General features: G+C 59.5%; 1 protein-coding gene across 6 annotated transcripts in view; it reads left to right on the forward strand.

The window, feature by feature from the left end:
• FBLN1 (fibulin 1) overlaps positions 1–25,507 on the forward strand; it is an 83,302-nt gene that overhangs the window by 25,671 nt on the left and 32,124 nt on the right. For 4 of the 6 annotated variants that reach the window (XM_004453417.5, XM_058308928.1, XM_004453418.4 and 1 more), the window contains exons 4-14: positions 347–518; positions 4,095–4,151; positions 5,511–5,612; positions 6,140–6,277; positions 7,480–7,617; positions 11,896–12,039; positions 12,844–12,972; positions 13,690–13,815; positions 16,166–16,285; positions 17,173–17,304; positions 18,936–19,059. In XM_004453417.5, coding sequence (XP_004453474.1) covers positions 347–518; positions 4,095–4,151; positions 5,511–5,612; positions 6,140–6,277; positions 7,480–7,617; positions 11,896–12,039; positions 12,844–12,972; positions 13,690–13,815; positions 16,166–16,285; positions 17,173–17,304; positions 18,936–19,059 — 1,382 coding nt within the window. Of the gene's footprint in view, positions 1–346; positions 519–4,094; positions 4,152–5,510; positions 5,613–6,139; positions 6,278–7,479; positions 7,618–11,895; positions 12,040–12,843; positions 12,973–13,689; positions 13,816–16,165; positions 16,286–17,172; positions 17,305–18,935; positions 19,060–19,223; positions 19,278–25,507 lie in introns of all 6 variants that reach the window. The other 2 variants (XM_023587367.2, XM_023587366.2) reach the window with 1 other exon arrangement.

Below are 25,507 nucleotides of genomic sequence, written 5' to 3' on the forward strand. Positions count from 1 at the left end.
CAGAGTGAGCAGATCCCTACAGAGTCCTGGGTGACCCTAAAAGAAGGTTCTGGGAGGTGCGGGGACAGAGGCCAGGTGGCCACAGGCCAAGGGTCTTAAGGAGGACAGCCAGGTGCTAGGGGAGGGGCGGGCAGGGAGCAGCCCGGGGTCCTGTTAACCCTGGACCTGTGTTGCTGGGGCCGCCAGGCCCGTCCGTCGGCTGGCTTTGCTCTTGGCTGCCGACGTGGAAGAGGCACATCGGCCGGACACGTGCAAGGGGACCAGCTGGGGACAGAGACGGCCCCCCGGGGGCCTCCGCTCGGCTGACTGCCCGGCTGCCCCGTCTGAGTGTCCACCTGTCTTGCAGAGGTGCTGCCAATGCTGCCTGCTGGGGCGTGCGGCCCAGGGCCAGGGCCAGAGCTGCGAGAACAGCCTCACGATGGGCCACCGGTGCGGGCAGGTGTTCCGGGCGTGCTGCGTCAAGGGCCAGGAGACCGCCAACCTCACAGCCGGGGACGTCGGGGGCCCCCAGGAAAAGCGTAAGCCACCCCCCCCCACCTCCTGGGCGCCGTGGGCCCACGCATGACCGTGTCTGTAACCCAGCACAGCCCAAGTTCAAGTGTCAGGACTTGCCACGCTCGGGCAGGAGATGCAGCCCTGGGGGGAGATGAGACTGCGGGCTCTGGGCAGACGAACGCAGCCTGCCCTCGGTTCCCCCGTCTGTGAAATGGGCATCAGGACGGTCCTGCTTGGTGAGGGTGACGGGGGCACAGGTGGCAGCACGGGCTCCGTAAGCTGCCTTCCCCACTCCCCCCCCCGAGCTCCGACGGCCCTGGGCTGTGGCGGGGGGCTGGCCCTGCCCTGCTTCAGCAGACGAGGGTGCTCACGGTCAGCGGCTGGCCCCCAGAGGAGGCAGCACCCGGGCCTTCGGGCATCCTCTCCCGCCACCTGGAGCCACTGACGTGCAGGCCGCGCTTGGTGATGCCGGCAGCAGCGTCTTCCAAAGAGCAGACATCCATTCAGCAAAGGGGCGAAAGGGGCAGACGGAGCAGTTTCCAAAGGGCCCACCTTCCCGCCCGCTGGTTCGGCTTCTCGGCCGCCCACCTGCCCAAAGTGGATTCACCGGAAGCCCTGGGCACGGCGCAGTTACACGTCCAGGAGCCCCCGGCTTCCTCCTCACCTCTTCACTGATGTCAAGGTTTCTGTGCCGTGAGGAAGTAACCCTGGAAAAGTCCCGGCGTCCACTCTGCCCCAAGCTTGCTGCACAGTGCTGGGTCATGTCCCTGCCCTCTCTGTGCTCTGTTCCCCTCTTTTAAAAATGGGTGAGGCGAGGGAAGGAGCTGGAAAAGCTCACAGACCCAGCGTCCCTACGCCAGGCCGTCCATTGCCGAGGTTTCCGGGCCCGGGGTCAGCTGGATGCACCTGTAGTTTAGAGCCCAGCCCCTCGGACGGTGCCGGGTCTAACGGGGCTGGGGCCACTTCCAGCTCCTTCCTTGGCTTCTGGAAGCAGAGATGACATTTTTACCTCAAACAAACCCGAGTTCCTAATCCCGGTGGAGGAAGGCAACTCTGCGTCTGGTTGCACTGATGCGCTCCCGGGTTTGGGGTGGCTCCAGAGGTCCTCTCTCTCTCCGTCTCCCGTCTCCCCCGACGTCCCAGCAACCCCCCTCTGTGAGGGCCCCCTGGCCCTCCCTCCTCCCTCGCCCACAGCCACCCCACCGCCTCCTCCTATCCACTGACGCTGATCGCCGCCTTCTGTGCGCTACTCTACTCAGAGTTTCAGAGAGTCGCGGGTCCCGTTGAAGCTAACTTAAAAAATTGGCGCTTGTATTCTGTATTTGATTGATTTTGTTTTTCTAGTAATTCATTTTATTGTTCAGCATTCTTATGGTCTATTATTTTATATTATGCTTTATTACATTACCTTACATTACACTATGCTATTATCCTATTACATTGTTATAATTCTTTTTTTTTTTTAAAGATTTCTTTCTCTCCCTTTCTCCCCGCCCCGCCCCGGTTGTCTGTTCTCTGTGTTTATTTGCTGCATGTTCTTCTTTGTCCGCTTCTGTTGTTGTCAGCGACACGGGAATCTGTGTTTCTTTTTGTTGGGTCATCTTGTTGTGTCAGCTCTCCGTGTGTGTGGTCCCATTCCTGGGCAGGCTGCACTTTATTTTGCGCTGGGCGGCTCTCCTCACGGGCGCACTCCTTGCATGTGGGGCTCCCCTACGTGGGGGACACCCCTGCGTGGCAGGCACTCCTTGCGCGCATCAGCACTGTGCATGAGCCAGCTCCACATGGGGTCAAGGAGGCCCGGGATTTGAACCGCGGACCTCCCATGTGGTAGACGGACGCCCTAACCACTGGGCCAAGTCCGCTTCCCATGTAATTCATTTTATTGTATGTTATGCAAGTCTTGGTCCCAGACCAGGCAAAGAGATCTATCTGGTCCTTTACCATGCAGACCCTTTGAGAAGAACAGTGCTCGGGCATACCTTGGGAATGATGAGTCCCACTTTACAAATTGGGAAACTGAGGCTGGGGAAGCTCGGATCCAGGGTCTAGTGGTCTTTCCGTGCCAGGCTTGCTGGCTCCCGCAAACGCTTTGCCTCACCGCCGTGGCCAGCGGTGCCTTCCGAGTCCACCCACCTTCTCACCGCGAGCCCTTGGGGGTGGGGCTGGCCCCATACACCTTCTGGGGCCCTGGTCTGGGCACCCCTGAAGAGGGAAGGTGCTCCCCAGGCCCTGCCTAGAAGAGGCAGCTTATCTGAAAAGGTCTTTCGCTCAGTGTCTCCCAAGCTCAAGGTTCCTTGAGGTATTTGGAGACCCGCACCGTATAGTGCGGCCCCTGGAACACAATGCGGTGGGCGTGTTTGGTGCCCTCCATGCGTCACGCCCCACGGGATTCGATAGCAGTATTATTGCTGGTTCTTTTTTCTTTTTAATACCATTTACTTTTCCATTCTGCATGTATTTCCTGCTCACTGGGGGCTTTTTAGAAAACACAGGAAAGGGGAAGGAAGGAGATAAGTTGTTTGCATTAGGCCAGCTTCTTTTCAGTCTTCTCTTTCACTTGGTGTGATTATGCTGGGGTGCCACTTTAATTTAGACTTTTTCCCGCCAGCATTTTAGTGTAGTTGCTCTTGAGCTTGATTTTCAAGTATTTCTAGAGACTCTTCCCCGCCAAAGGCTGCCCAAGCCCCTTGCCCCTCCTGGTCCGAGGTCGAGGGGGGCCTCCCTTTGCCCAGGGACGCTGGGTGGAGGGGGCCTGGCAGGATGCCCAGGTCCCGAGGCTGCTTGGCCTCAGTAGCAGCAGGACTGGGCTTTGACACGCCCCGTGGGCACGGAGCGGCCTGACAGGGTGTCCCTGTGGCTGGAAGACGCCGTCCCCCGGGGGCTGTGACTTTTACCTCCTTGGCTGTATCTGCCCCGATGTGACGGACTCGTGCCTTTCTTCTTTTATGCCAGTGGAGTCAGACTCGGCTCCACCCAGGTTTGGGCCCCTGCACCCAGCAAGGCCCTCTCTAGCCCATGGCGCTCTTGAATTTCCTTCCTAGCATGAGTATCGTCTATTTATTTGTCACCTGTCTATCATCCATCTTCCCCAACAAGATCTTCAGCTCCGTGAGAATGAGGGCGTTGTCTGTGCCGTGTCCTCAGCCCTCGGAGCAGAGGCTCAAGCACATTTGTCAGATAAATCACATGCAGGAATATCAATGCTGGCACCCAGTTAAGCTTTGCAGGCAAACTGGGTCAGATAGGTTTTTAGCACGTGCGTCGTTTATGGTCGGGCCGGGATGTGGCTTAACTTACGTTAGAGCTGTTATTCATTTGCTCAACTGTTCCGGGTATGTGGACAACGTGACAGTACTCGGCGTGAAGCTGACGAGGACAGGCAGCCGGGCCAGGGCTGTTTCGTAGAACTTGCAGAGATTTAATTACATGGATGCGTATAATTCTGTTTGGAAAAGGATGAAATTAATACTTAGCTGTTTGTAATCTGTACCAAGGGGCTCAACCCCTGATATTTACAAGGAGCTCAAGTATACGGTGTTTCTTCTGCGAGGAGACGGAGCGCCGAGTTTGTGTAAATGCTTGTCTGTCTGTCCCCTCAGCCAAGAAGAAGGGCGAGGAGGAGCAAGAGGACCCGTACCTGAACGACCGCTGCCGAGGTGAGACTCTGGCGTCTCCCCTGTGCCATTTGGGGGTTCATCGGGGCCCAGAGGAGGTCGCCCCAGGTCTCGTTGCAAGTTTGAGCATCAGTGGTTCACCCTGCACGGCGCCCTTTGGCAGGCGTTGACCGGGAGCCCGGCCTCCTGTCCCTCCAGAGCTCTGACCCTCTCCTCCCCTCACTCCTGGGGCCAGGGCTGGGGGGCAGGGGGGGGCAGGGCGGGTGAGAAACAGACACCAAAAGCCCCCACCCCAGCTCTCCACCACAACATGCCAAGTTCACAGGCGGCCGCCCTTCCCCCGAGGCCAGGAGCCCCCCAGGGAAGGGGCTAAGGCTTACTTGACTTTGTGTCCCTGGAGCCCCACCCATGCCTGACGCAGGGAGGGCGAGCGTTTCCAAGTGTACAGGGGGTCCGGCCTTGCTGATTTGTTTCTCATGGGACAAAACCTTCTCTTTTCAAGGAACAGTGCGGTTAGTCTAGCTGGCAGCCCCGTGCCTCAGGGTCACTTGGCCGCTGCCCGCCCTGTTGGGGAGTTAATCAAAGAGCCGCGTTAATGACACGACGACGTGGTCCAGTCTACACTGACGGCCACCGGCACAGAGTCCGGGGAAGGGAGGAGAGGGATGGACAGAGAGCCCCGGGACCCTCTCCGGGGGCACGGGCAGTCCTCCTGGGGGAGGAGTTAGCTGGGTGGCCAGGACCAGGGAGGATGGGCCCAGGAACAGAGTCACGAAAGGCTCAGTGGGCAGCGGGAATGGAGGTGGAAAGGGGCAGGGAGGGTGAGGACCCGGCCACTGGCGGCCGGCAGGTGGACGGAGGAGCGGCTGGAGAAGCAGGCAGGGCCCCGGAGGCACGGGCGGTGGGTTAGAACGGTACCGCAGTGGCTTTTCCTGGTAGAGATTTGGCCTGGTGAGCCTTCCCTTCTGGGCATGGCCCTGGCTGCCCAGTAGGGATGAGTGGGAAGGAAGGGGTCTTAGAGGGACATGGGGGCGCGGGGGGCGGTGGCTGGAGCTGAGGCAGTGGAAATGGCCGGGGGGCAGCGGGAACTTGCTTGGGGGAGATCTGGGGTACACTGGGGGCCTTTTCGTTTTGCGTGGTGTCTGTGGCTGGGTGGCAAGCACCACAGCCTTCTCTGCCTGGCCCTCTCCAGCACCACCGTAACGCACAGCCACCACCCTGCGTGCCTGTCATCAGGCCAGGCCTGAGGCTGCAGCTGCGGTGCCCGGGGTGCCCGGGCCATGGGGTGGCCCCAGCCTGCAGAACCTGCAGTGCTTCTCTGGTCCAGGCTGAACAGGGGCCCCGAACCCAAAGCTGTGTGGCGTGCGGGTGGCCTCCAGCTCACGTTTGCTCTGGTTCCAGGCGGCGGCCCCTGCAAGCAGCAGTGCCGGGACACAGGTGACAAGGTGGTCTGCTCCTGCTTTGTGGGCTACCAGCTGCTGCCCGACGGCGTCTCCTGCGAAGGTAAAGGGCCGGGCCCCGGGGACAGCCCGAGCGGCGCGGCCATCAGGCGCTCTGCTTTGCACGACTCAGGGGCCCCACTCGTGGGCTGGAGGACAGCTCGGGTCTGGGGGTCCAGCGCTCCCTGGACCACGTAGTGTCCCGGCCCGGGGTGTCAACCAGAGGGCACGAGCTCCAGGGCTGGGCTCAAGGACCAGACCGGACTCTGGATCCTGAATGAGCTGAGCGGCCTCGGGCCTGTCCCTCTGCCCTCGCCCATGACAGGCAAAGGCGACGCCAGCTTAGAGGGTGCTTGGGGGTCCCGTGACTCACTAGGTGGGGGCTTGGAAAGAGCACTGGCTCTGAAACCAGGGAGGGGAGAGGCTGGTTCCGAGGTGGTGGGGAGTCCGTGTGCCGGGCAGGCCCAGCTCAGGTCAGACGGGCGATTGGACGCAGGTGACCAGTCCTGCCACACCCTCTGGGGATCCCTCCTGCTGCGGCGGCAAGAGCAGCCCCTCGAGCTGGCCCCCCGCTCGTCTCCCCTCTCCTAGATGTCAATGAGTGCATCGCCGGCCGGCACAGCTGCCGGGTCGGGGAGACCTGCATCAACACTGTGGGCTCTTTCCGCTGCCAGCGCGAGAGCAGCTGCGGGACTGGCTATGAGCTCACGGAGAGCAACGACTGCAAAGGTAAGACCCGCTCCCGGCTGCCACCTCGCCCCGGGGGGAGGCACGTTTTGCAATGGGAAAGGGCAGCCCTGGGCTCAGGGCCCAATGCCCGGGGCGGGGGGCTGCCAGGCTGCTGCCTCCTCGCCTGGAGGACGGGGGTGTCGGGCTTGCTGGGCAATAGCCGGGGCTGTCCCGGGGCAGGAGGGAGGCGGCAGGAGGTTTGGAAAGCTGGCTGCAGTGCGCCGGCTCGGGGCTGGTTCTGTTAGGGGGGCAGTCCACCTTCTGGCAGCGCCAAGTAAATGGCGATGGGGGGACTGGATTTCTGAAAAGCAGGTTATGGTTGTTTAGAAACAAGTTCAGGGTGACTTTCAGGTGTCCGCATGTGCCTTCTACCAAAAAACTAAATAAAATAAACTTGCCCAGCAGCTGCCCTGCATATGATTCCAGCCTTCCTTGAAGTTCAAAGCATTTTCCCTCGAGCTGCATATAAACACATTTCTGGCCGGCAGCCTTTTCCTGCCAAACTGTAGATGTTCCTTGGCAGATGGGGCTCGGATGGGGAGCTGTTAGACTGGTTTTCTGCAGAGGGTTTTGAGCCTTGCAGATGACAAAACCACCGGTGTGAAACCATCACGAGGCCAACTCAAAGGCGAGGCGCACCCTCCTGACATCTGAGGGCCCTTGCGCTCGGCCTGTGCCGGTCCTGAGACTGGCTGGGTGGTTTGGACGCCCGGAAGCCAGTGGCTGACCCAACCGAGGCTCTCCATTTGAGCACTTGACCTCCTCGAGCCTCCAGGGCAGCCAGTCCCAGCCTGCCAGGACAGGCAGCACGAATTGCTGGAATCCAGGGCAGACTTCAGAATGCAGGCGTTTAGAGGCACCATGCTTACAGTCACCAAGATAAAATGCTTTATGACCTAAGTTAAACGTGCACTTAGCCAGACATGGGGGGCGGGGAAAGGCCTGCCAGGAAAATGCTGGGCGAGCTATTGTGCAACAGCAAGTTTGCTTCAGAAGAGCTCGGGTGGGGAGAGCCAGTGCCGCGGTCTTTAGCGCCGCGAGCAGTATTGGGTTACCTACGGAGAGGAGCTCTCTGTTGGAGTGTTCTGGGCTATACTTAGAGTAATGAGACTTTAAGAAAACAGTTCTTGTGATTTTAAAATGTTGTAAGATGCTTCTGGCGGGACTCTTGCTAACAATCTCCTTTTTTTATGATGTACCAGATATTGACGAATGTGAGAGTGGTATTCATAACTGCCTCCCCGATTTTATCTGTCAGAATACTCTGGGATCGTTCCGCTGCAGACCCAAGCTACAGTGCAAGAGTGGCTTTATACAAGATGCTCTAGGCAACTGTATTGGTAAGACACGCTGCCGCCAGGGTCCAGGGGCCCGCAGGGGGCCGGCCGTGCCGCCCGGGGCCGAGTAGTGACTAGGACAGAGGTCAGCAGGCTTTTTCTGTCAAGGGCCAGAGGGTAAATATTTCGACCCTGTGGTCCACGGGGTCTCTGTTACAGTTCCTCGATGCTGCTCTTGGAGCTGGAAAGCAGCCACGGACGATATGTGAACAAATGGGCAGGGCTTTGTTCTAATAAAACTTTATTTACAAAAACAGGCGGCAGGCTGGATTTGGCCCGCGGGCAGGGCTGGATTTTGCTGGCTCATAGGAAAGAGCATGAGTTTTGGAGTCAGAGATACCTGGTGTTGAACTGAATGACCGAATGTAATTTACTTACCTCCTCTGAGCCTCAGTTTCCTCTATAAAATGGGAATAATCAAATTACCTTAGAGGCTCCAGGTCAGGTTGAAACAATGTGATGGTGAAATGCCTGGTACATGGGAAGTGCTCACTAATAAATAAATAAAAGAAATGGGAGTTCCCTGCCACAGGCCATTTTGATCTATTAAAAAATTGGTTAGGGGACCGGCTATAGCTCAGTGATTGAGCGCTGCTTCCCATTTACGAGATCCTGGGTTCAATCCCTGGTCCCTCCTCTAAAAAAAATTATTTAAAAAATACTCTGTTATGAAGCTGTAATTCATGGATGAACCCTGAAAACATGCTAAGTCAGAGAAGCCCGACTCTAAAGGACAAATATTACATGGTTTCACTTCTAAATAATATCTAGAATAGGCCAATTCGTAGCGACAGGAAGTAGACAAGAGGTTACAGGGTCTGGGTCAAGCGGGGAACGGGGGGTCATTGCTAATGGGCACATGAGTTCCTCTTTGGAGGATGAAAGCTTTGGAACTTGAGAGCGGCGCTGGTCGCACGGCATCATGAACTGTACTTCCTGCCGCCGAGTCGTGCTTAAAATGAAAAATGATACGTGGCAACACAAATACTCTTGTGTTGCACTTGGGGGAAGATGAGTGTGAAAGGAAAGCAGATCACTCGTGGACTTACTGTACCAGGTGAAGGTCTGGGTCAGATGGTCAAAGTGGAGGAGCAGGTGGGGGTGCACGAGCCGGCTGGGCGGAGCTGACCCCTCCCTCCTGCTGGCGTGGCTGGGTCACCGGCGTGGGCCTCACAGCCCACCCTGCCAGCCTTCCCCTGCCCTCTGCTGGGCAGAAGCTTCTGGGCCTGCCCTTGAAATCAGAGAGCCATTTCCTCCGACCCACGCGGTCACACACACCTCCAGCTGCCACGTCTCTCCTTACGAGGCCAGCGTCGCCGTGAGCCGGATCCCAGATCCTGGATCCCGGGGGCTCCTTCCTTACGCGGAGAGCCCCGGCTCGCTTAGCTGGCTCTGTGCTGCTCTTCTGTTGGAAACGGCGGTGTCCTTGTTTTCCTGTTTAAAACCCTGTAGAGCAGCAGCCCCCCGGGCCAGGAGCCCCCTGCACTCGCCCCCTGCCTTATTCCCTTTAGGCCCCCCTCTCCTCCCGCGCAGGGAGGCGTCCGGGCCGCGGGGGCCGTGATCACACCATGCAGGGCCGGGTCGGGGAGAGCCCAGCGAGCCGGAGGATGTGGCGGGGGCCAGCTCTGCGTCTCTGGTGACGGTGTCGAGAGCCGAGCGTCCTGCCTCCTGGGTCTCCCCTGCTGGGTGGGGGGCCCTTTGTGTGCGCCCACAGTCCTTGCCACCGAGCTCAAAAATGCTTCTAATCTTGAAAATTATGCATATCTTTATTTAAAAATCAGCTGACAAAACCTACCTGTAGAAGCCGGGTCCCGCCTGCTGGGTGGCAGTCTCTGTCCTTCTGGCCCCCCAGGCCCCCAAGACTTAATGGCTCTTATGAAAATGGGCCTGGGCTGTGCTGCCACTTGCTTTTTCCCTCACTGAACCACGTATTTGGAAATGCTTTTATGTCAGTACATGCGTGCCGCCCTAAATGACGGCACTGTCGGAAGGTCACGCTGGGTGCGGACAGCCCCCTTCTCGGGGCGACTCCCGAGTCCTGTGCTTGCACGCCGCTGCTCACAGCACCCTCACTCCCCAAGACTGCGCGGTCCCTTTGGGGAGCTCTGATCTCTGGCAAAGCCAGAATCCATCTTCCTGGAGCTCCTAGGACGTGCCCGGGGTCCTGTAGCCCACCAGGTCAAGGAAGGGACGAACAGGAAATGGGGAGCTTTGCAGCTGGGATGGTTCGACGTGAATCCCTGGAGGGAGAGGTTGTGCCAGCGTCCCCGAGCTCGCCAGCCCTTCCTAGTTCCTTGGGCTGTTTCCCGCGCTCCCCGTCCCCCCAGGCGTCCTTTCACGCGGCCTGGGAACCACACTTGCGCTTCTGCAGGAAGCGGCATCCCGAGCAGGAGGCAGGACCGGCAGGGGAGAAACTGGCGTTCTACGCTTAGGTTTTGTTTGCTTGTTCTTAAGTCAGGATGACGATAACTTCTGAACGTGGGCGGGGCATCAGCTGGGTGCTGGAGAAGCGGGGGGCACGCGACTTGCCCTTGGGCAGCTCACTGACCAGCAGTCGCCCCGCTGTGTGGCGCTTAGAATGCCTCGAGAGACAACAGCACCCCACGGAACAGTTTGGGGAAAGTGGATCTGCGAGGGGAGCAGAGAGTTTTGGGGGAAAGCAGAGGCCACGGGGCTGCACGTCGCACGCCTTCTGATGGAAGGCAGTGGCCCGCTTTTCCTGTCAGGGGCTAGGTGGTCAATATGGCTTTGCAGACCACTGGGTCTCGGGCACAACTGCTCAGCTCTGCTGTTGTCGCCCAAAGGCAGCTGTGGACCAGATGCAAATGAATGGGTGTGCTTGTGTTCCAGTAAAACTTTATTTACAAAAGCGGCGGTGGGCCAGATTTGACCAGTGGGCAGTAGTTTGCCCACCCCTTATTGAAGGGACCGCATGCTGGCTGGCAGAGACCTGGGTTCTAGACCTGGGTTGCCCCGACTCCCGCTATAAGCTGGTGTGGGGGGGCTGTTTCACTCCCTGGTCCTTGAGTTCCCTGTTTATAAAATGCAGATAAAAATACCGGCCCCATCTAACTTGCAGGTTAGCTGTGGTGGTTGAGGGAGAGAATGGACATAGAAGCTTTTTGTAAACTGTAAAGTGCTGCACCAATGAGATGCAAACCAGCAGCACGAAGGCCAGCTCCGGGGAAGGGAGGGAGTCGGGCTGGTCCATCCGAGCAGGAGGGAGAGCGGTTTCGCTGCGGCTTCCTTTTGACGTCCCCTCAGTAGCCTTCTCCCATGGCTCCTTCTCTCGCCTTCCCACAACCCAGATGCTTTGTAAGTGTCCCAACAAGGCACTCCTGAAATGTGATGTTTTCCAACTCAGGTCCTTTGGGAAAACAACTTCTAGGAGGAACTTTATAATCTGTGAGCTTCAGCACCGATGTGGAGCGTAAGGAACCAGCGGGTAGAGGTCTGCCCATCGAGGCAAACGCCCCGCCGTCCCTCCAGTGGAGGCCTGTCCAGTTGCGGGAGGGGACCGAGCAGCGAGCTCAGAGAGCAGGCGACAGGTGGCCCTTCTGGCTGGGCCTCGAGGGGACACTGGCTCCACGGGAGCCCCGCCAGGGAGACGGATGAGGCGGTCCCAGAGGAGCTGGGGCTCCCAGAGGCGGCGAAAAGAGCCATGTCTGCCAAACGGATGATGGGCGTCCCAGGCAGGGTTGGCGTGGCTAAAGTCTTGGAGCTGGGACACCGCAAGGCCTCTTGGGAGTTGTAGGTGTGCTGCTGGGGCTCGAGCACAGGCTGCCAGGAGAAGACTGGCAAGAGGCAGGCAGGGCAGGGCCAGGCTCTGGAGGGGCTTAGCCGCGCCAGGGGCAAGCATGCTTGCACAGAGGGGACCATCCCCTCCGTCTCCTCCCACGTGGCTCAGGGAAGGCCCTTGGTCAGGGGTACTTAACAACAGGACGGCCTATGAACCGAGTCGCCAAGGCAGTGGTGGCAGAGGTGGGCCTTGGAAGGGACCTGCCCGGCGATTGTGGTGGGAGCTGGCGCAGCAAAAGATGGAGGCGCTGAAGGTTTCGAGGCAGGAGGCTGGACCAGGGAGGTGCCACTTAAGGAAGGCCACGGGCCACATGTACCACAGAATCTGGGAGGACACCGCGTGGTCTGGGGTGATGGGGCTGTTGTCCCTCCACTTGTGCTCGTGCAGAGAGGAGAAAAATGGATCTCCTCTGAGCTGCTCTGTCGGCTGCTCGGACGGCCTCCGTGTTTAACCGGGGTTGTTTCGGCCTTCCTCCACTCTAGATATCAATGAGTGTTTAACCCTGGGTGCCCCGTGTCCTGCCGGGCAGACCTGCATCAATACGGAGGGCTCCTACACATGCCGGAAGAACGTGCCCAACTGTGGCCGTGGCTACCATCTCAACAAGGAAGGAAAACAATGTGTCGGTTGGTATCTTTTTAAAAAGCAAATCTGAAATCAGCTTCTCTGTCTGCCCCCAGCACACAGCCTCCTGTCTCTGGGAGGGAAGAGAAAACCCACAAAGCCAATCCATGTCCACCGGCCCCTCCATCCCATTGGCAATCCCCAAGCCAGGCCTTTATGGTTCTTTGCCCGGACCAGTGCAGTAGACTCCCAGCTCATTCCGCTGCCTCCAGTTGTCCCCCTGCAGTCTGTCCAGTTGGCCCTCCTGAACCAGAAGTTCCCACCCCTCCCTGCTCTCAGCCCTTTAGACCCCCCATCCCCTACCCCCCTTTGCTGGCAGAATGGGGTACAGACATCCCTGCTTATAGTTCAGTCTTGCTGAGCTGGCTTCAACCTCACCAACCTTCCACTGCAGACAAAACAGATCGTGCTGCTTCCCCGACAAGCCTGCCCTTTCCTCCCAGTGCTGTATTGTCCTTTCACCTCTGCCAAAAGGCTGATCCCACTCGCTCCTGTGTGTCTGTGGGTCCCCTTCCCCACAGCCTGCCCAGATCCTGCAGAGGATCTGCCCCCTCAGGCCCAAAGCACTTTCTCAGGTCCCTCCCGGGTCACCGTGCTCTTCCTGCCATGCCCAGCGTCGTTGCCGGGCAGCCCGAGCAGGGGCGCCCCAAGCCCAGCGGACACTCCGGGAGATCCCTGCGGGAGAAAGAAGCGGGGCTGCTTTGCTAGCCTCCATTTTGGGCTGCTCTTTTCTTGCCTTCCTTTCTAATCTTAGGATAAAACGTGATGCACTGAAAGTTTGTCAATGTGCCTTTCTCCTTTGTAAGATGTGGATGAGTGTTTGCCACCCTCTGAACCCTGCGGGGCTGGCCACGTCTGCATAAACAGCCCTGGAAGCTACCGCTGCGAATGCAAGCCTGGCTACTACTTCAACAGCGTCACCAGGACGTGCGTGGGTACGTGTGTGCGCTCCTGCCAGCCCCCGGGGCCTTGGGGAACCCTGCCAGGAGGGGGCCAAGAAAGCCAGCCCGTGGCGCTCAGAGCCACCTTGAACTCTGGGCCCATCCTCAGAAAAACCTGAGTCCTGGCAACGCCCTGAGAAAAGACCCCAAATCAGGGGACCCGCGCTCTAGGCTGTTTCCCACCTGTAGAGCAGGTGCTCTGCTCCACCTGCGACCTCCAGGTGCCTGTAAGATTGGATCCCAGGGCCCACCAATGCCAGGAAGGATGTGTGATCTCCCAGGGACTCGGCCCGGCGACCACAGGGCTGCGAGGGGCAGCGATGTGCCATTAGCCCAGGGAAGGGAGAGCCAAAGACGTCCTGTGGGGCCGCCCCCCAGAGCAGAGCCAGACCCTGCCCGGTGTCCACCAGCCCTGTAGGCCTCCAGGGGAGGCTGCCATCTGCCCACCGCCCCCAGGGCCCCTTCCTCAGGTCCTCTGGGCCCCCCTTCAGGGCCTGGGGCAGAGACTCCTGTCCAGAAATGTCAGCAGACCAGGGCGTGGCCCAGCTCGCCGCCAGCTCGCTGTGTGTTTGGAACAAGTCCCTTTACCTCTCTCATCTGGGAAATGAGGCCAAGGGGGGTGGGGGAGGGGTTGTGGGCTGCACCGCCGGCAGGAGTGGGGAGTGGGGCCTCGGCGCCACGCCCGAGCCAGCCCGTGTCCTCTGCTTCCAGACGTCAACGAGTGCCAGCACTACCCTGCGCGCCTCTGCACCCACAAGTGTGAGAACGTGCCGGGCTCCTACCACTGCACCTGTACCAAGGGCTTCCGGCTCACCTCTGACGGCCGCACGTGTGAAGGTGAGAGGGGGTTGCGGGGGCAGGGCCCTCCAGCCTGTGACCCGTGCTGATGCCCACAAGCCGCCTGCCTCCTGGGAAAGGCACCATTTCCCCCAGAGAACACGAGGGATGCTTGTTACGCAGCACGTCTGTCTTCACTGGCCAGCGCTGCTGTAACAAAGCACCAGGCCAGTTGTCTTACACAACAGTAAGGTGTTGCCTGGAGGTTCTGGAAACCAGCAGGCTGGGTCCAGGCATTGTAGGCCCACACTCTCTCTGAAGCCTGCAGGGTCTGGGGAGGCCTACAGGCAATCGTGGTGCTCCTTGGCTTATGGCACGACTCGGTCCCAGCCTCCATCACCCGCCCTCTCTGTCACTCGCTGCCTGGCTGTCTGCTGCTTATATAAGATCACGGTCATGTTGGAGCAGGCCCACCCTATGGCACTTTGGCCTCATCTTAATCATCACATCTCAAAGGTGCTATTTCCAGGAAGGTCACCTTTTTGGGGTGGGGTTGGAACTTGAACTTATCTTTTTGGGGAACACGGCTTAGTCCATAACAACATATTAAATCACATGCCATTCTCGAAAGATGTCGGAGGTGATCGCCCGCCCCCCCCTTCTGGACCTGGGGGGCTGACCGCCTCTGCCTTCCGAAGCTGTGCGGGGATTGACAAGCGCGGCGAGGTGGCGTGCGGGTGGCGGGGAAGAGCTGCTGCTTGTCCGCGTGACCCTGTGCGGTGGCTGAGCCCGGCTGCCCCGGTGCCCAGGTGGGTTGATCCATCCGGGTCTGCTGGAGGAACAGGAGTCACGCTTGGGGCCCCTGGTCCACTTCCCCGTCCACCACTTACTAGCTTTGTGGCTTTGAGGAAGCAGCACGACACTTCTATGCCTCGACGTCCCCACCCGTCAAATGAGGACAGCCCAGCCCACCCCCGAGGACGCTGTGAGGGGAAATGAGGTGAGGGCTGTAAGAGCCCGTGACTGTGCCTGACCTGCACGATAAGGACACTTTGTTCCCAGCTTGTGCCAAGCCGAGTGCTCCTAGGTGACGGCGGCTCGGCCTCCACGACTCTGGGGGGAAATACTGAGCCCACAAGACCCAGGCCCAGCAGCCTCGCTGCATCGCTTCAGGAAGCATTTCTAAATAGCAAGAAGATGGTCCCGGCCTTCAGGGAGTGTTTCTAAGAAGTGATGAGCAGGTGGGGGCCAGGCCGGGGCGGGGGACCGCAGGGACCCACCATCCCGCGAGAGGCTAATGGATATTCCTGCCTGCCTCCTCCTGTCCTGCTAAGAGCTTGCAGTATGGGAAGCGGACTTGGCCCAGTGGTTAGGGCATCCGCCTACCACATGGGAGGTCTGCGGTTCAAACCCCGGGCCTCCTTGACCCATGTGCAGCTGGCCCACGCGCAGCGCTGATGCACGCAAAGAGTGCCATGCCACACAGGGGTGTCCCCTGCGTAGAGGAGCCCCACGCACAAGGAGTGTGCCCTGTAAGGAGAGCCGCCCAGCGCTAAAGAAAGTTCAGCCTGCCTAGGAATGGCGCCGCACACGCGGAAGTTGACACAACAAGATGATGCAACAAAAAAATACAGATTCCTATGCTGCTGACAACAGAAGCGGACAAAGAAGAACACGCAGCAAATGGACACAGAGAGCAGACAACAGGGGGATTGGGGAGGGGGAAAGGGAGAGAAATAAATAAAAAATAAATCTTAAAAAAAAAAATAAGGGCTCACAGTAAATAAATGGGAGAAGGAAGTTTTAGGTCTGGGATTGACAAAGTTTTTCTCTAAAAGTCTAAAATATTTGCTGTGTTAAGCCTTGTGGGCCACGCACAAACAGCAATGCTGCGGTGGCACAAAAGCAGCCACAGTCAATCCCAAATGGAAGGAACACAGCTATGTGCCAATAAAACTTTATTGGCAAAGACGGGTGGAGGGCCGGATTTTAGGCCCCAGGGCGGTGGTTTGGCAGCCCCTGCTCCAGGCAAAGGGGAGAGATGAGCAAGAGCCCTGAGGCTCTGGGAGGCCTGGCGAGTTCCAGTTCTAAGCCCTGGAGGACCAGGAGCGGTGGCCTCGGGTCCACCCGCGACGCCATCAGATGTCCCCTGAGAGCTAGAACCGGCCCTGGCGCCAGGGGGAGGGGGCCCGGGTTGGAGGGAGCTGAGACCGCAGGCTGTGGGTGTCACCCGGCAGGAGAGGGTGCGGCTCGAAGCAGGGCAGCGTGGGGGGCTGGAGCAGGGGCCACCTGCCTCGGGGTGTCGCATTAACTGAAGGGAGGGGGAGAGGAGGCTCTCTGTTCACCGGCCCTGGCACCGCGTGGCGGCCTCTGCGCTGAGCGGTGGCCTCAGGGACCCTCTCCCTTCCAGACGTGAACGAGTGTCACAGCAACCCCTGCAGCCAGGAGTGCACCAACATCTACGGATCCTTCCAGTGCTACTGCCGGCGAGGCTACAAGCTGAGCGACGTGGACGGGCTCACCTGCGAAGGTGAGGGGTGACGCCACCCAGCAGCCTCGGGCTCTCGGGGCTGCAGGGCCCCTGGGAAAGAACGCGCTGGGGCTTCCCTGGAAACGAGCCCCTGGGCTGTTCGTTTCTCAACCTCTGAGGCCGGCTGGTGTTTTACTCCCCCCACCCTCCGACTGGGATTTATTTGGGTACATTGCACCCATCACGGAGAGTGAGGTTCAGAAAGGAGCAAGCCATCTCCCTGGATTTTTTTTTTTAATCAACACGTAACAGTGGAGATGGCCATGGAGCGGGGACCTTGCACCCCAGCCCTTGGTCAGGGCGTGTGCCTGAGGGGTCCGCAGGGGCCTCAGGCTCACACACCCCGACCCCCAGCTGTGGGCGGGCCGCCCGCCCTCTCCTCTGTAACCAGGGCTCTCCAGGCTGCTGGGGGCTCAACCAGCCGGGCTGGGGGTTACTGCAGCCTGGCACGCCGCGGGGGCTGAACAGCAGCCGCTACGACGGTTGTGGCTGTTTTCGTGCCCCCTTTCCGGCGGGGGGGGTGTTTTGCATTAGCTAATATGTACTAATTAGCCCCAGGACGTGCCTGCTCACGGCTCGCAGCCTACACCGATGTCGGGCCTGGCGCCCTTTGGCCTCCCCCCTCCCTGCTCAGCGCCCCCCATGCGGGTCGCGCCCTCAACTTCCTGTGCCACCCGAGGCTGGCCCCTCCCCCTCCCTGGGCCTCTGTTTCCCCTTCTGACTTGATCTCTGGGGCTGCCCCCCGCCCTCTGAGCCCTCCTGTGTCAGCGTGACCTAGACCGCCACCCTCCCGGCCCCTGCCCGGCCCACCAGGGGGACGCAGCCCAGCCGGGCCCCGCGCCGTGTCCCGGGGTGCAGCCTGATGAGGGTGGGCTCTGCCGTTGCAGACATTGACGAGTGCTCCCTGCCCACTGGAGGCCACATCTGCGCCTACCGCTGCCTCAACACCGTCGGAAGCTTCCAGTGCAGCTGCCCCCAGCCCGGCTACAAGCTGGCCCCCAATGGCCGCAACTGCCAAGGTAAGCGTGGCGGCACCCCCGGGTGGCTCAGGCCGTGGGTCGGGGCCCTGCGGGGGAGTGGAGCACCGAGGCCCGGCAGCCCCAGCTGAAGAGGGTGCCTCCGAGCGCCCCCCGCCCCAGGGCCAGAGCACAGGCGGGCAGGGGCCACGCGGCCAGGCTCCCTCTCCTGCCATCAGGGGTCCAGCTGAGTCCCTGGAAGGCTCCACCAGGCAGGAGGGAGCACCAGAGCCCCTGCCCCTGCCTTCTGCTGCCCGAAGAGGCCAGAACGGGGCGGACAGCCCCTGGGAAGATGCGTGACCGGGCAGCGGGCCCAGCACCAGGTCGTTCGGCCTTCCTCTTTGACGTTCAGCTAACCTGGCCGTGGGCCAAGCCTTAGGGGCAAAAGAGCAGGCAGGAGGGCGGAGGCCCCTGTCCTGAGGTGCAGATTGCAGCGTGGCGACGCCGAGGGCAGACCCCAAGATTTGGGACACTAGCAGCTATGAGGGGCCAGCCGGGGCCAGGGGTCAGGTCCAGCCCGGGTCCAGCGAGAGCAGCCAGCGGCGCCCACCCCACAGCCTACACCTAGCTCCTCTTTCCGAGGGGCTCACACCCGGCCCGTGGCCCCCCGTCTGATAACTACGGGGCGCCCAGTCAATGCTGGGAGTGGCCGGGGGATCACCTGTGCTGGCCTCAATTCCAGGAGGGGCCCCGGGACTGGGTGGCAGGGCCTGGGTCTGTTCAGCGCCTTCCGGATGAGCCCCCACCCGGCGCCTGGGTTCTACAGTGCGCTTTCCGGCCAGAAGAAGGTGGTGCTGAGCGAAGGCAGGCGGGAGCTGCGGCGTTTCCCCCGGGGGACGTCCTCAGACCGTGCGGGGCTCACATTTCTGAGGACGTCCCTGCTCACGGCCAGGGTCCCTCAGTACGGTCCAGAGACCTGCCCAACGCAGGAGGAACCTCCCGCGCTGTGGCCCGAGACGGGGAGGGGTGTTTTTCCACCGATGAGCAGGCATTCGGTGGCCCCGAGGGCCTGGTGACACCCCCCGAGCCCCACCGCATGGCTCCCTGTCCCCGGGCTCCCCTCTCTATCGTGCGCCGAGCCCCACAGCACAGGGCCGCAGCCTGCTCTGGTCCAGCCCCGCCAGCCGCCAGCCCCAGAACCCCGGGCAAGACCCCTCCCCACCTCAGCCTCATCCGTATCACGGGGAGCCGGCAGCCCCTGCCCTTGCCCTCCTGGGGATGTCGGGAGACGTGCGCCAAGTAAGGGTGACACGCTCGGGAGGGAGAGGTGCTGGGTGCTCATGGCACAGACCCAGGTACCCACTGCCCGGGTTCAAAGCCCGGTTCCACCGTTTAAAGAAAATGGGCGACTTTGGGCTCCTCCTGAAGGGAGGAAACGAGCCGTGTAACAGCACCGGCCTCTGAACCGTTAGAACGAGGGCGTTCTGAGCACTTGTGGGGCTTGCTGTCCAGTGTCACGGCTGTCCGGGGCTGGCGAGTGATAAGTAAATAGCCCATAATTATACATACCCTAGAAATGAAAGAGGCTGGCAGGGTGCCGCCCCAGAGACCAGCCTGCGGGGGGCAAGGGTGGTGGGAGCGCCGGGCGGCCTCCCGGGCTCCGCCCTCACCTGCCCCCTCCGGGTCATCCGCAGACATCAACGAGTGTGTGGCCGGCATCCACAACTGCACCATCAACGAGACCTGCTTCAACATCCAGGGCGGGTTCCGCTGCCTGGCCTTCCAGTGCCCCGAGAACTACCGCCGCTCCGCAGACACGTAAGTGGCTCGGTCCCGTGACCATCTGTGTGCGGCCTTCCCGGTGGCCCGGCTCCGGGCCGGGGCCGGGGCGGCGGGGGGTGGGGGTGGTGAGCGAGCCAAGACCTCAGTGTCCTCCGCTGGGGTGTCGGGAAGCTTGAGGATTGGCTTATCCTTGGTTCCAGGATCCAGCTGCCGCCGTTGAAGCTGCCCCCGGGAAGAATTGGTTGTGCCTGCAGGTGATGCAAGCTGGGGGTGGCACCAGGCAGAAGCCACACCTTCTTATTTCCCGGGCGAGGGAGTGCTCTCTGGACTCAGTTTCTCCTCTGTGAGATGCAGTGTCAGGACCTGCTCTGTCTGCTCCGAGGAGCAGGGAGCAATGGCTCCGTATCAGCCGTCAGCCAATGAGTCACGGGACTCGTTGGGTGTCACTGTTAGGCGAGCCCACCTGGGAGCCAGATTCTGTTCAGCCTGGGGCCTGTGTGGGAACAGCATGTAAGTTTCCAGGCCCTCGGCTTAGGGCTGTGTGGCTAGACGTCATTGTAAGCTCAGTGGCTCCCCGGCCACCAGGGTATCTGTTGGGGTGTCCGGGGCCCCCCTCCCTTGGGGGTATAAGGACCCCTGGGCCCCAGTCTTGCTGTGTTCTCCCCACCCCTGATTTTGTTCAGCAAGTCTCAGATGGCTCGTTTGGTGCCACTGTCAAGTCGTTTCAAGAAAAGCTCCGGGTGGGAATCCACCCCGCGAACGTGGGCTCGCGGCCTCCCCCTGCCCCGGCACCGGGAAATGCTCAGAGCGAGCTCGTGGCTAGGCTGGCGCCTTCCGAGCCCTGGGTCCCCGGAGGCTGAGCCTGTCTGGTCTCTTGCCGGGCTGCTCCCTCCTGCCCGGGGTCAGGGTCTGCCTGCGTCAGGCTGGTCCTGCCCTTGGTGTCTGCTGCTCGGGCTGGGGCTCCTGGGACGCCCCAGCTCGTGCTTCTGGCCTGGCCCTCAGCGTGCTGAAGGCCGGAGGGCAAGATGCTCAAACATCCCCAGGCTCCCTCGCGGCCTCTGGTTTCTTCCCAGCGTCGCGCTGGCTCTCTTGCTTGCCTGGCTGCCTCCCCCAGATCTGTTTGTTCCCTGGCGGGCATGTTTGCCTCCCTGGAAACCCAAACCTTGCTTTCTTCCTGGGCCTGGGTCGGGGAAAGCCACTGCAGACTTGACCTTGCAAGCGGGTAGCATTCCAAAGGCCTCGTGGGTCACGCATCGCCCCAGTGGGCAATGGGGGTGCTTCTTCTAGTCATTTGGAAAGTTCTGTGTCTTCAGTCTGGGACTCTGCTGGCACTGGTCGTTGTAAGCTCACGTGCTCCCAGGCCTTGGCTGCAGTCTGGGTTTGAGGTCTCCAGAAGCCTGGAGACCCAGGCATGGAACCCCAAGAGGGCAGGCTGCTCCTGCCGCTGCACCGTCACGCTCCCCAGCGCCCGGGGGCTGGGCGGCCCTGTGCGGTGGTTGTGCTGGATCATCGGAGCCCGGCTCACAACCTCATGTGGCCTTTGCCAGCCCTCCATGCTGGAGAAGGACACTTGTCTGTCTGGGACCTGAGTCCTCCTGGATTTGGGGAAGTTGCTTCCCCCTCTGGGCCTGTAGGATGGAGGAACTGAATGAGATGACACCGAAATGAAAGAGGCTGGCAGGGCGCCTTCCTTCCTGTGAATCTACGTTCTGGTTCACCGCGATTTGTCAGCCAGTTGGTGCTTGTAGGGAAAGGGTGGGGTCTGCAGTGATGGTTGCCGTGGGCCCACCGAGTGGGACACGTTTGCCGCAGGCCCATTCGAGGTTTGGGACACGTTTGTTGTGGGCCCATTGTGTGTTTGGGACACGTCCACTGTGGGCCCACTGCCTGTGTGAGAACATTTGCTGTAGGCCCACTGTGTGTTTGGGACACGTTCACCATGGGTCCACTGCGTGTGTGGGGAACATTTGCTGTGGCCCCACTGTGTGTTTGGGACATGTTCACCGTGGGCCCACTGCCTGTGTGGGAACATTTGCTATAGGCCCACTGTGTTTGGGACACGTTCACCTTGGACCCGCTGCGTGTGTGGGAACATTTACTGCAGGCCCACTGTGTGTTTGGGACACGTTCACTGTGGACCCACTGCATATGTGGGGAACATTTGCTATAGGCCCACTGTGTGTTTGGGACACGTTCCCCGTGGACCTGCTGCGTGTGTGGGAACATTTGCTGCAGGTCCACTGTGTGTTTGGGACACGTTCACCATGGACCTGCTGCCTGTGTGGGGAATATTTGCTGTGGCCCCACTGTGTGTTTGGGACACGTTCACCGTGGACCCGCTGCCTGTGTCAGGAACATTTACTGCAGGCCCACTGTGTGTTTGGGACATGTTCACTGTGGACCCTGCTGCGTGTGTGGGAACATTTGCTGTGGCCCCACTGTGTGTTTGGGACACGTTCACCGTGGACCCGCTGCCTGTGTGAGAACATTTGCTGTAGGCCCACTGTGTGTTTGGGACATGTTCACCATGGGTCCACTGCGTGTGTGGGGAACATTTGCTGTGGCCCCACTGTGTGTTTGGGACATGTTCACCGTGGGCCCACTGCCTGTGTGGGAACATTTGCTGTGACCCCACTGCATGTTTGGGACACGTTCACTGTGGACCCGCTGTGTGTGTGGGGAACATTTACTGCAGGCCCACTGTGTTCTTTGGGACACGTTCACCGTGGACCCGCTGCGTGTGTGGGAACATTTGCTGTAGGCCCACTGTGTGTTTGGGACACGTTCACCGTGGGCCCGCTGCCTGTGTGGGAACATTTACTGCAGGCCCACTGTGTTCTTTGGGACACGTTCACCATCAGCGCACTGCGTGTGTGGGGAACATTTACTGCAGGCCCACTGTGTGTTTGGGACACGTTCACCATCAGCCCGCTGCCTGTGTGGGAACATTTGCTGTGGCCCCACTGTGTGTTTGGGACACGTTCACCATCAGCCCATTGCCTGTGTGGGAACATTTGCTGTAGGCCCACTGTGTGTTTGGGACACGTTCACCATCAGCCCGCTGCGTGTGTGGGGAACATTTGCTGCAGGCCCACTGTGTTCTTTGGGACACGTTCACCATCAGCCCGCTGCGTGTGTGGGAACATTTGCTGCAGGCCCACTGTGTTCTTTGGGACACGTTCACCATCAGCCCGCTGCGTGTGTGGGAACATTTGCTGCAGGCCCACTGTGTTCTTTGGGACACGTTCACCATCAGCCCGCTGCGTGTGTGGGAACATTTACTGCAGGCCCACTGTGTTCTTTGGGACACGTTCACCATCAGCCCGCTGCGTGTGTGGGAACATTTGCTGTGGGCCCATTATGTGTGGCACCTGACTGGATGATGGGCCCACAGAAGCACATCCCTCCTCACCCTGGACTTCTCCATTTTACAACCCCTTTCTGCCTCACCAAAAACCCAAGTCTCTTAAAGGATTTCTGGAAGACCCTCAGAAATTAACCTTACTCATCTAAAAGAGCCGCATTTAGAAAGGCCCCAGGTGCAGCGTTTCTGCAGCCTCCTGTGACTGGAGTGCTTGGCAGGAGCCCTGACAGGCTGGAGTGGAGCCTGTTTCTCCGTCTCTGAGCCTTCGCCCCTCAGCCTCAGCTCTCTCTTTCTCTCTTTCCTCTCTCCTCTGTCTGGGCAGTGTCTCAGCGGCTGAGGGGGGTCCTAGGAGCACCACAGGCAGCTGTGCTGCCAGCACAGGGCGCAGCCCTGCCGCCGCCGCCAGACCAACCCTCTGACCGCCCCCACTGGCAGGGGGAAGGACTCGACGCTGTCGCAGAGCCTGTGAGGGAACCGGGAACAGCCTCCTTCTCCTCAGCGGGGCCAGCCCTTGTTTCTTGAAAGCCAGCCGGCGCCTGGGCAGCCTCGGCTGCCGCTTTGCAGGGAAGGGGCCCAGGGCCGCTCACAGTCGAGGGTGTGCCTGGCTGGACAGAGAGGGCTGAGCCCTCGACCACCCTCAGCTTTGCCCATTCCTGGGTCTTGTCACCAGAACAACAAGAGCAAAATTCGGAAATGCCGGGGCTGCCCGCCTGGGACGAGGGCCTCGGTCCTCAGGACCGTTCTCTGATGTGTGATGTCTCTCGATGATTGCCTCTCAGTGAACTTGCGGTGTTACGGTCATGTTTGTTGAACTGAAAATTTGGGACACATTGTTCTCTAACTCAAGACGTGATCCAGGATTCGTGGCGTGCTGAGGCGGCACGTCTGTGGAGTCCAGAGCACGTGGTCCCCGGGACCTGGCCTTCTGGGCCAGGGCTGGGTGGGGGCGCCTGTGCCCTGCTCTGTCATAGATTCCTTGGCAACGCAATTTTGTGCCCTCCTCACCCTGACAGGCCATTTGCCAGGTGCAGGAGTGGTCATTCTGGAGTTGTTTCAGTGAGCTTGGGCTAAAGCGGAGTAGGGCCGTAGAAGAGGGGACTGACCAGGCAAATCAGGGACCTCGTTTTTTGTGCAACAGTCATTAACTGAGCACACAGTAGGTGTCACTCCCTGTACTGGGTCCTGGAGCAAAAAACCAAAGAGCCGCAGTCCCGCTCTTAGAAGTTGAGTGGTCTAGAAGGAGCCAAGCCCAGGGATGGGGGGGACCACTAAGGGAGGAGGAACGTCCAGCCCCCTGGCGTGTAATGGCCACAGGGTCGCAACCGGAACATCACGCACAGGTCCTGTTTCTCCTTCTGCACAGCCAAGTGAACGCTACCATCTGGCCCTTCAAAACCCGCTGTCCTAGAGCAGGGGTGCAGCCGACATGAGGGGAAGTGGGGAGGCTTAAATCACAGCACAGAGACTCTAGTTCCACCCGCTGGGCAGGCACAGCTGGGGTGTGTGCACGTGCACATGTGGGTGTCAAGGCTTTGACGCTAGGCAGGCCGCCTTGATACCTAAACCTGCCACCTCCACAGACTGTGTGGTCTTGGACCAGTTATGAGTCCTCATGGAGCTCAGTCTTCCCAGCAGTAGAATGGGGAGAAATGGGGTACAGTAAAACGAGTAAGTGGGAGGAGAAATCTTGGGTGCCGAGAGCGCAGTTGATGGGCTCCACCCACCTCTCCTGGTGTTGAAGTGAAAAGCAGCCCATCCAGTGCCCAGCTTCTCACACCCCCTCTCTTGGGTCTAACCTTCCGAGGCATGGCAGCACAACCATTTGGGCTGGGCCTGGGCGTCTCTGGGGACAGTCTCATCCCCAGGGCTGACCTTCCTAAGCTCAGAACAGTAAATGGCCAAGCGAATGTACGAATTCCTATCAGCCCTGTTAACCAGCTTGGAAATAGGATGTAAAAAGATGCCCCATGCACAAAAAATGTCCAAAGATGACTCTAAGTAATCCAACAGAAGGCAAGGAAACCATAAAAGCTGAAAGGGAAACAATGTGAAAGACCAGGATGGAGGATGCTCCTTACTGGAGAATTCAAACACAGTCAAGATGGTGGAACATCCTGGGATGGGCTCTGCCAAGCCTTGTGGGGCTCTGTACCTTGGCTCTGCATCCTGAGGCAGCAGCCTGCAGAGTTTGATGGGACCGGGGATCAGGAGGTGGGAAAAAATATCTGTCCCCATCCTGTCATGGGAAGTGGGAATCTGTCCTTTTCCTGTCACTGGTTGATGGCTCTTGTCCCCATCCTGTCTCAGAAAGTGAGAACCTGTCCCCATCCTCTCACAGGAAGTGGGAATCTTTCCCTTTCCTGTCATAGGAAGTTAGAACCTGTCACCATCTTGTCACAGGAAGTTAGAACCTGTCTATCCTGTCACAGGATGATGGAACTTGTCCCTGTTCTGTCTCAGGAAGTTAGAACCTGTCCCCATCCTGTGTCAAAAAGTGGGATTCTGCCCCTTTCCTGTCACAGGATGATAGAACCTGTCCCCATTCTGTGTCAGGAAGTGAGACCCTGTCCCCATCCTATCACAGGAAATGGGAATCTGTCCCTTTCCTGTCACAGGATGATAGAACATGTCCCCATCTGTCTCAGGAAGTGAGAACCTATCCCCATCCTGTCACAGGGAGTGGGAATCTGTCACTTTCCTGTCATAGGAAGTTAGAATGTGTCTCCATCTTGACACAGGAAGATAGAACCTGTCCCTATCCTGTCACAGGATGATGAAACCTGTACCCATCCTGTCATAGGAAGTTAGAACCTGCCCTTGTCTTGTCACAGGATGATGGAACTTGTCCCTGTCCCATCATAGGAAATTAGAACTGTCCTCATCCTGTCACAGGAAGTGGAACTCTGTCCCTTTTCTGTCACTGGATGATGGAACCTATCCCTATCCTGTCAAGGAAGTTACAGTCTATCCTTATCCTGTCTCAGGAAGTTAGAACCTCTTCCAACCCTGCCTCAGGAAGTGAGAACCTATCCCCATCCTGTCACAGGAAGTGGGACTCTTCCCCTTTCCTGTCATAGGAGGATAGAACCTGTCCATATCCTGTCTTAGGAAGTGAGAACC

Source organism: Dasypus novemcinctus, chromosome 12 (assembly GCF_030445035.2).
Source record: "Dasypus novemcinctus isolate mDasNov1 chromosome 12, mDasNov1.1.hap2, whole genome shotgun sequence".
In the NCBI taxonomy this organism is placed as follows: domain Eukaryota; kingdom Metazoa; phylum Chordata; class Mammalia; order Cingulata; family Dasypodidae; genus Dasypus; species Dasypus novemcinctus.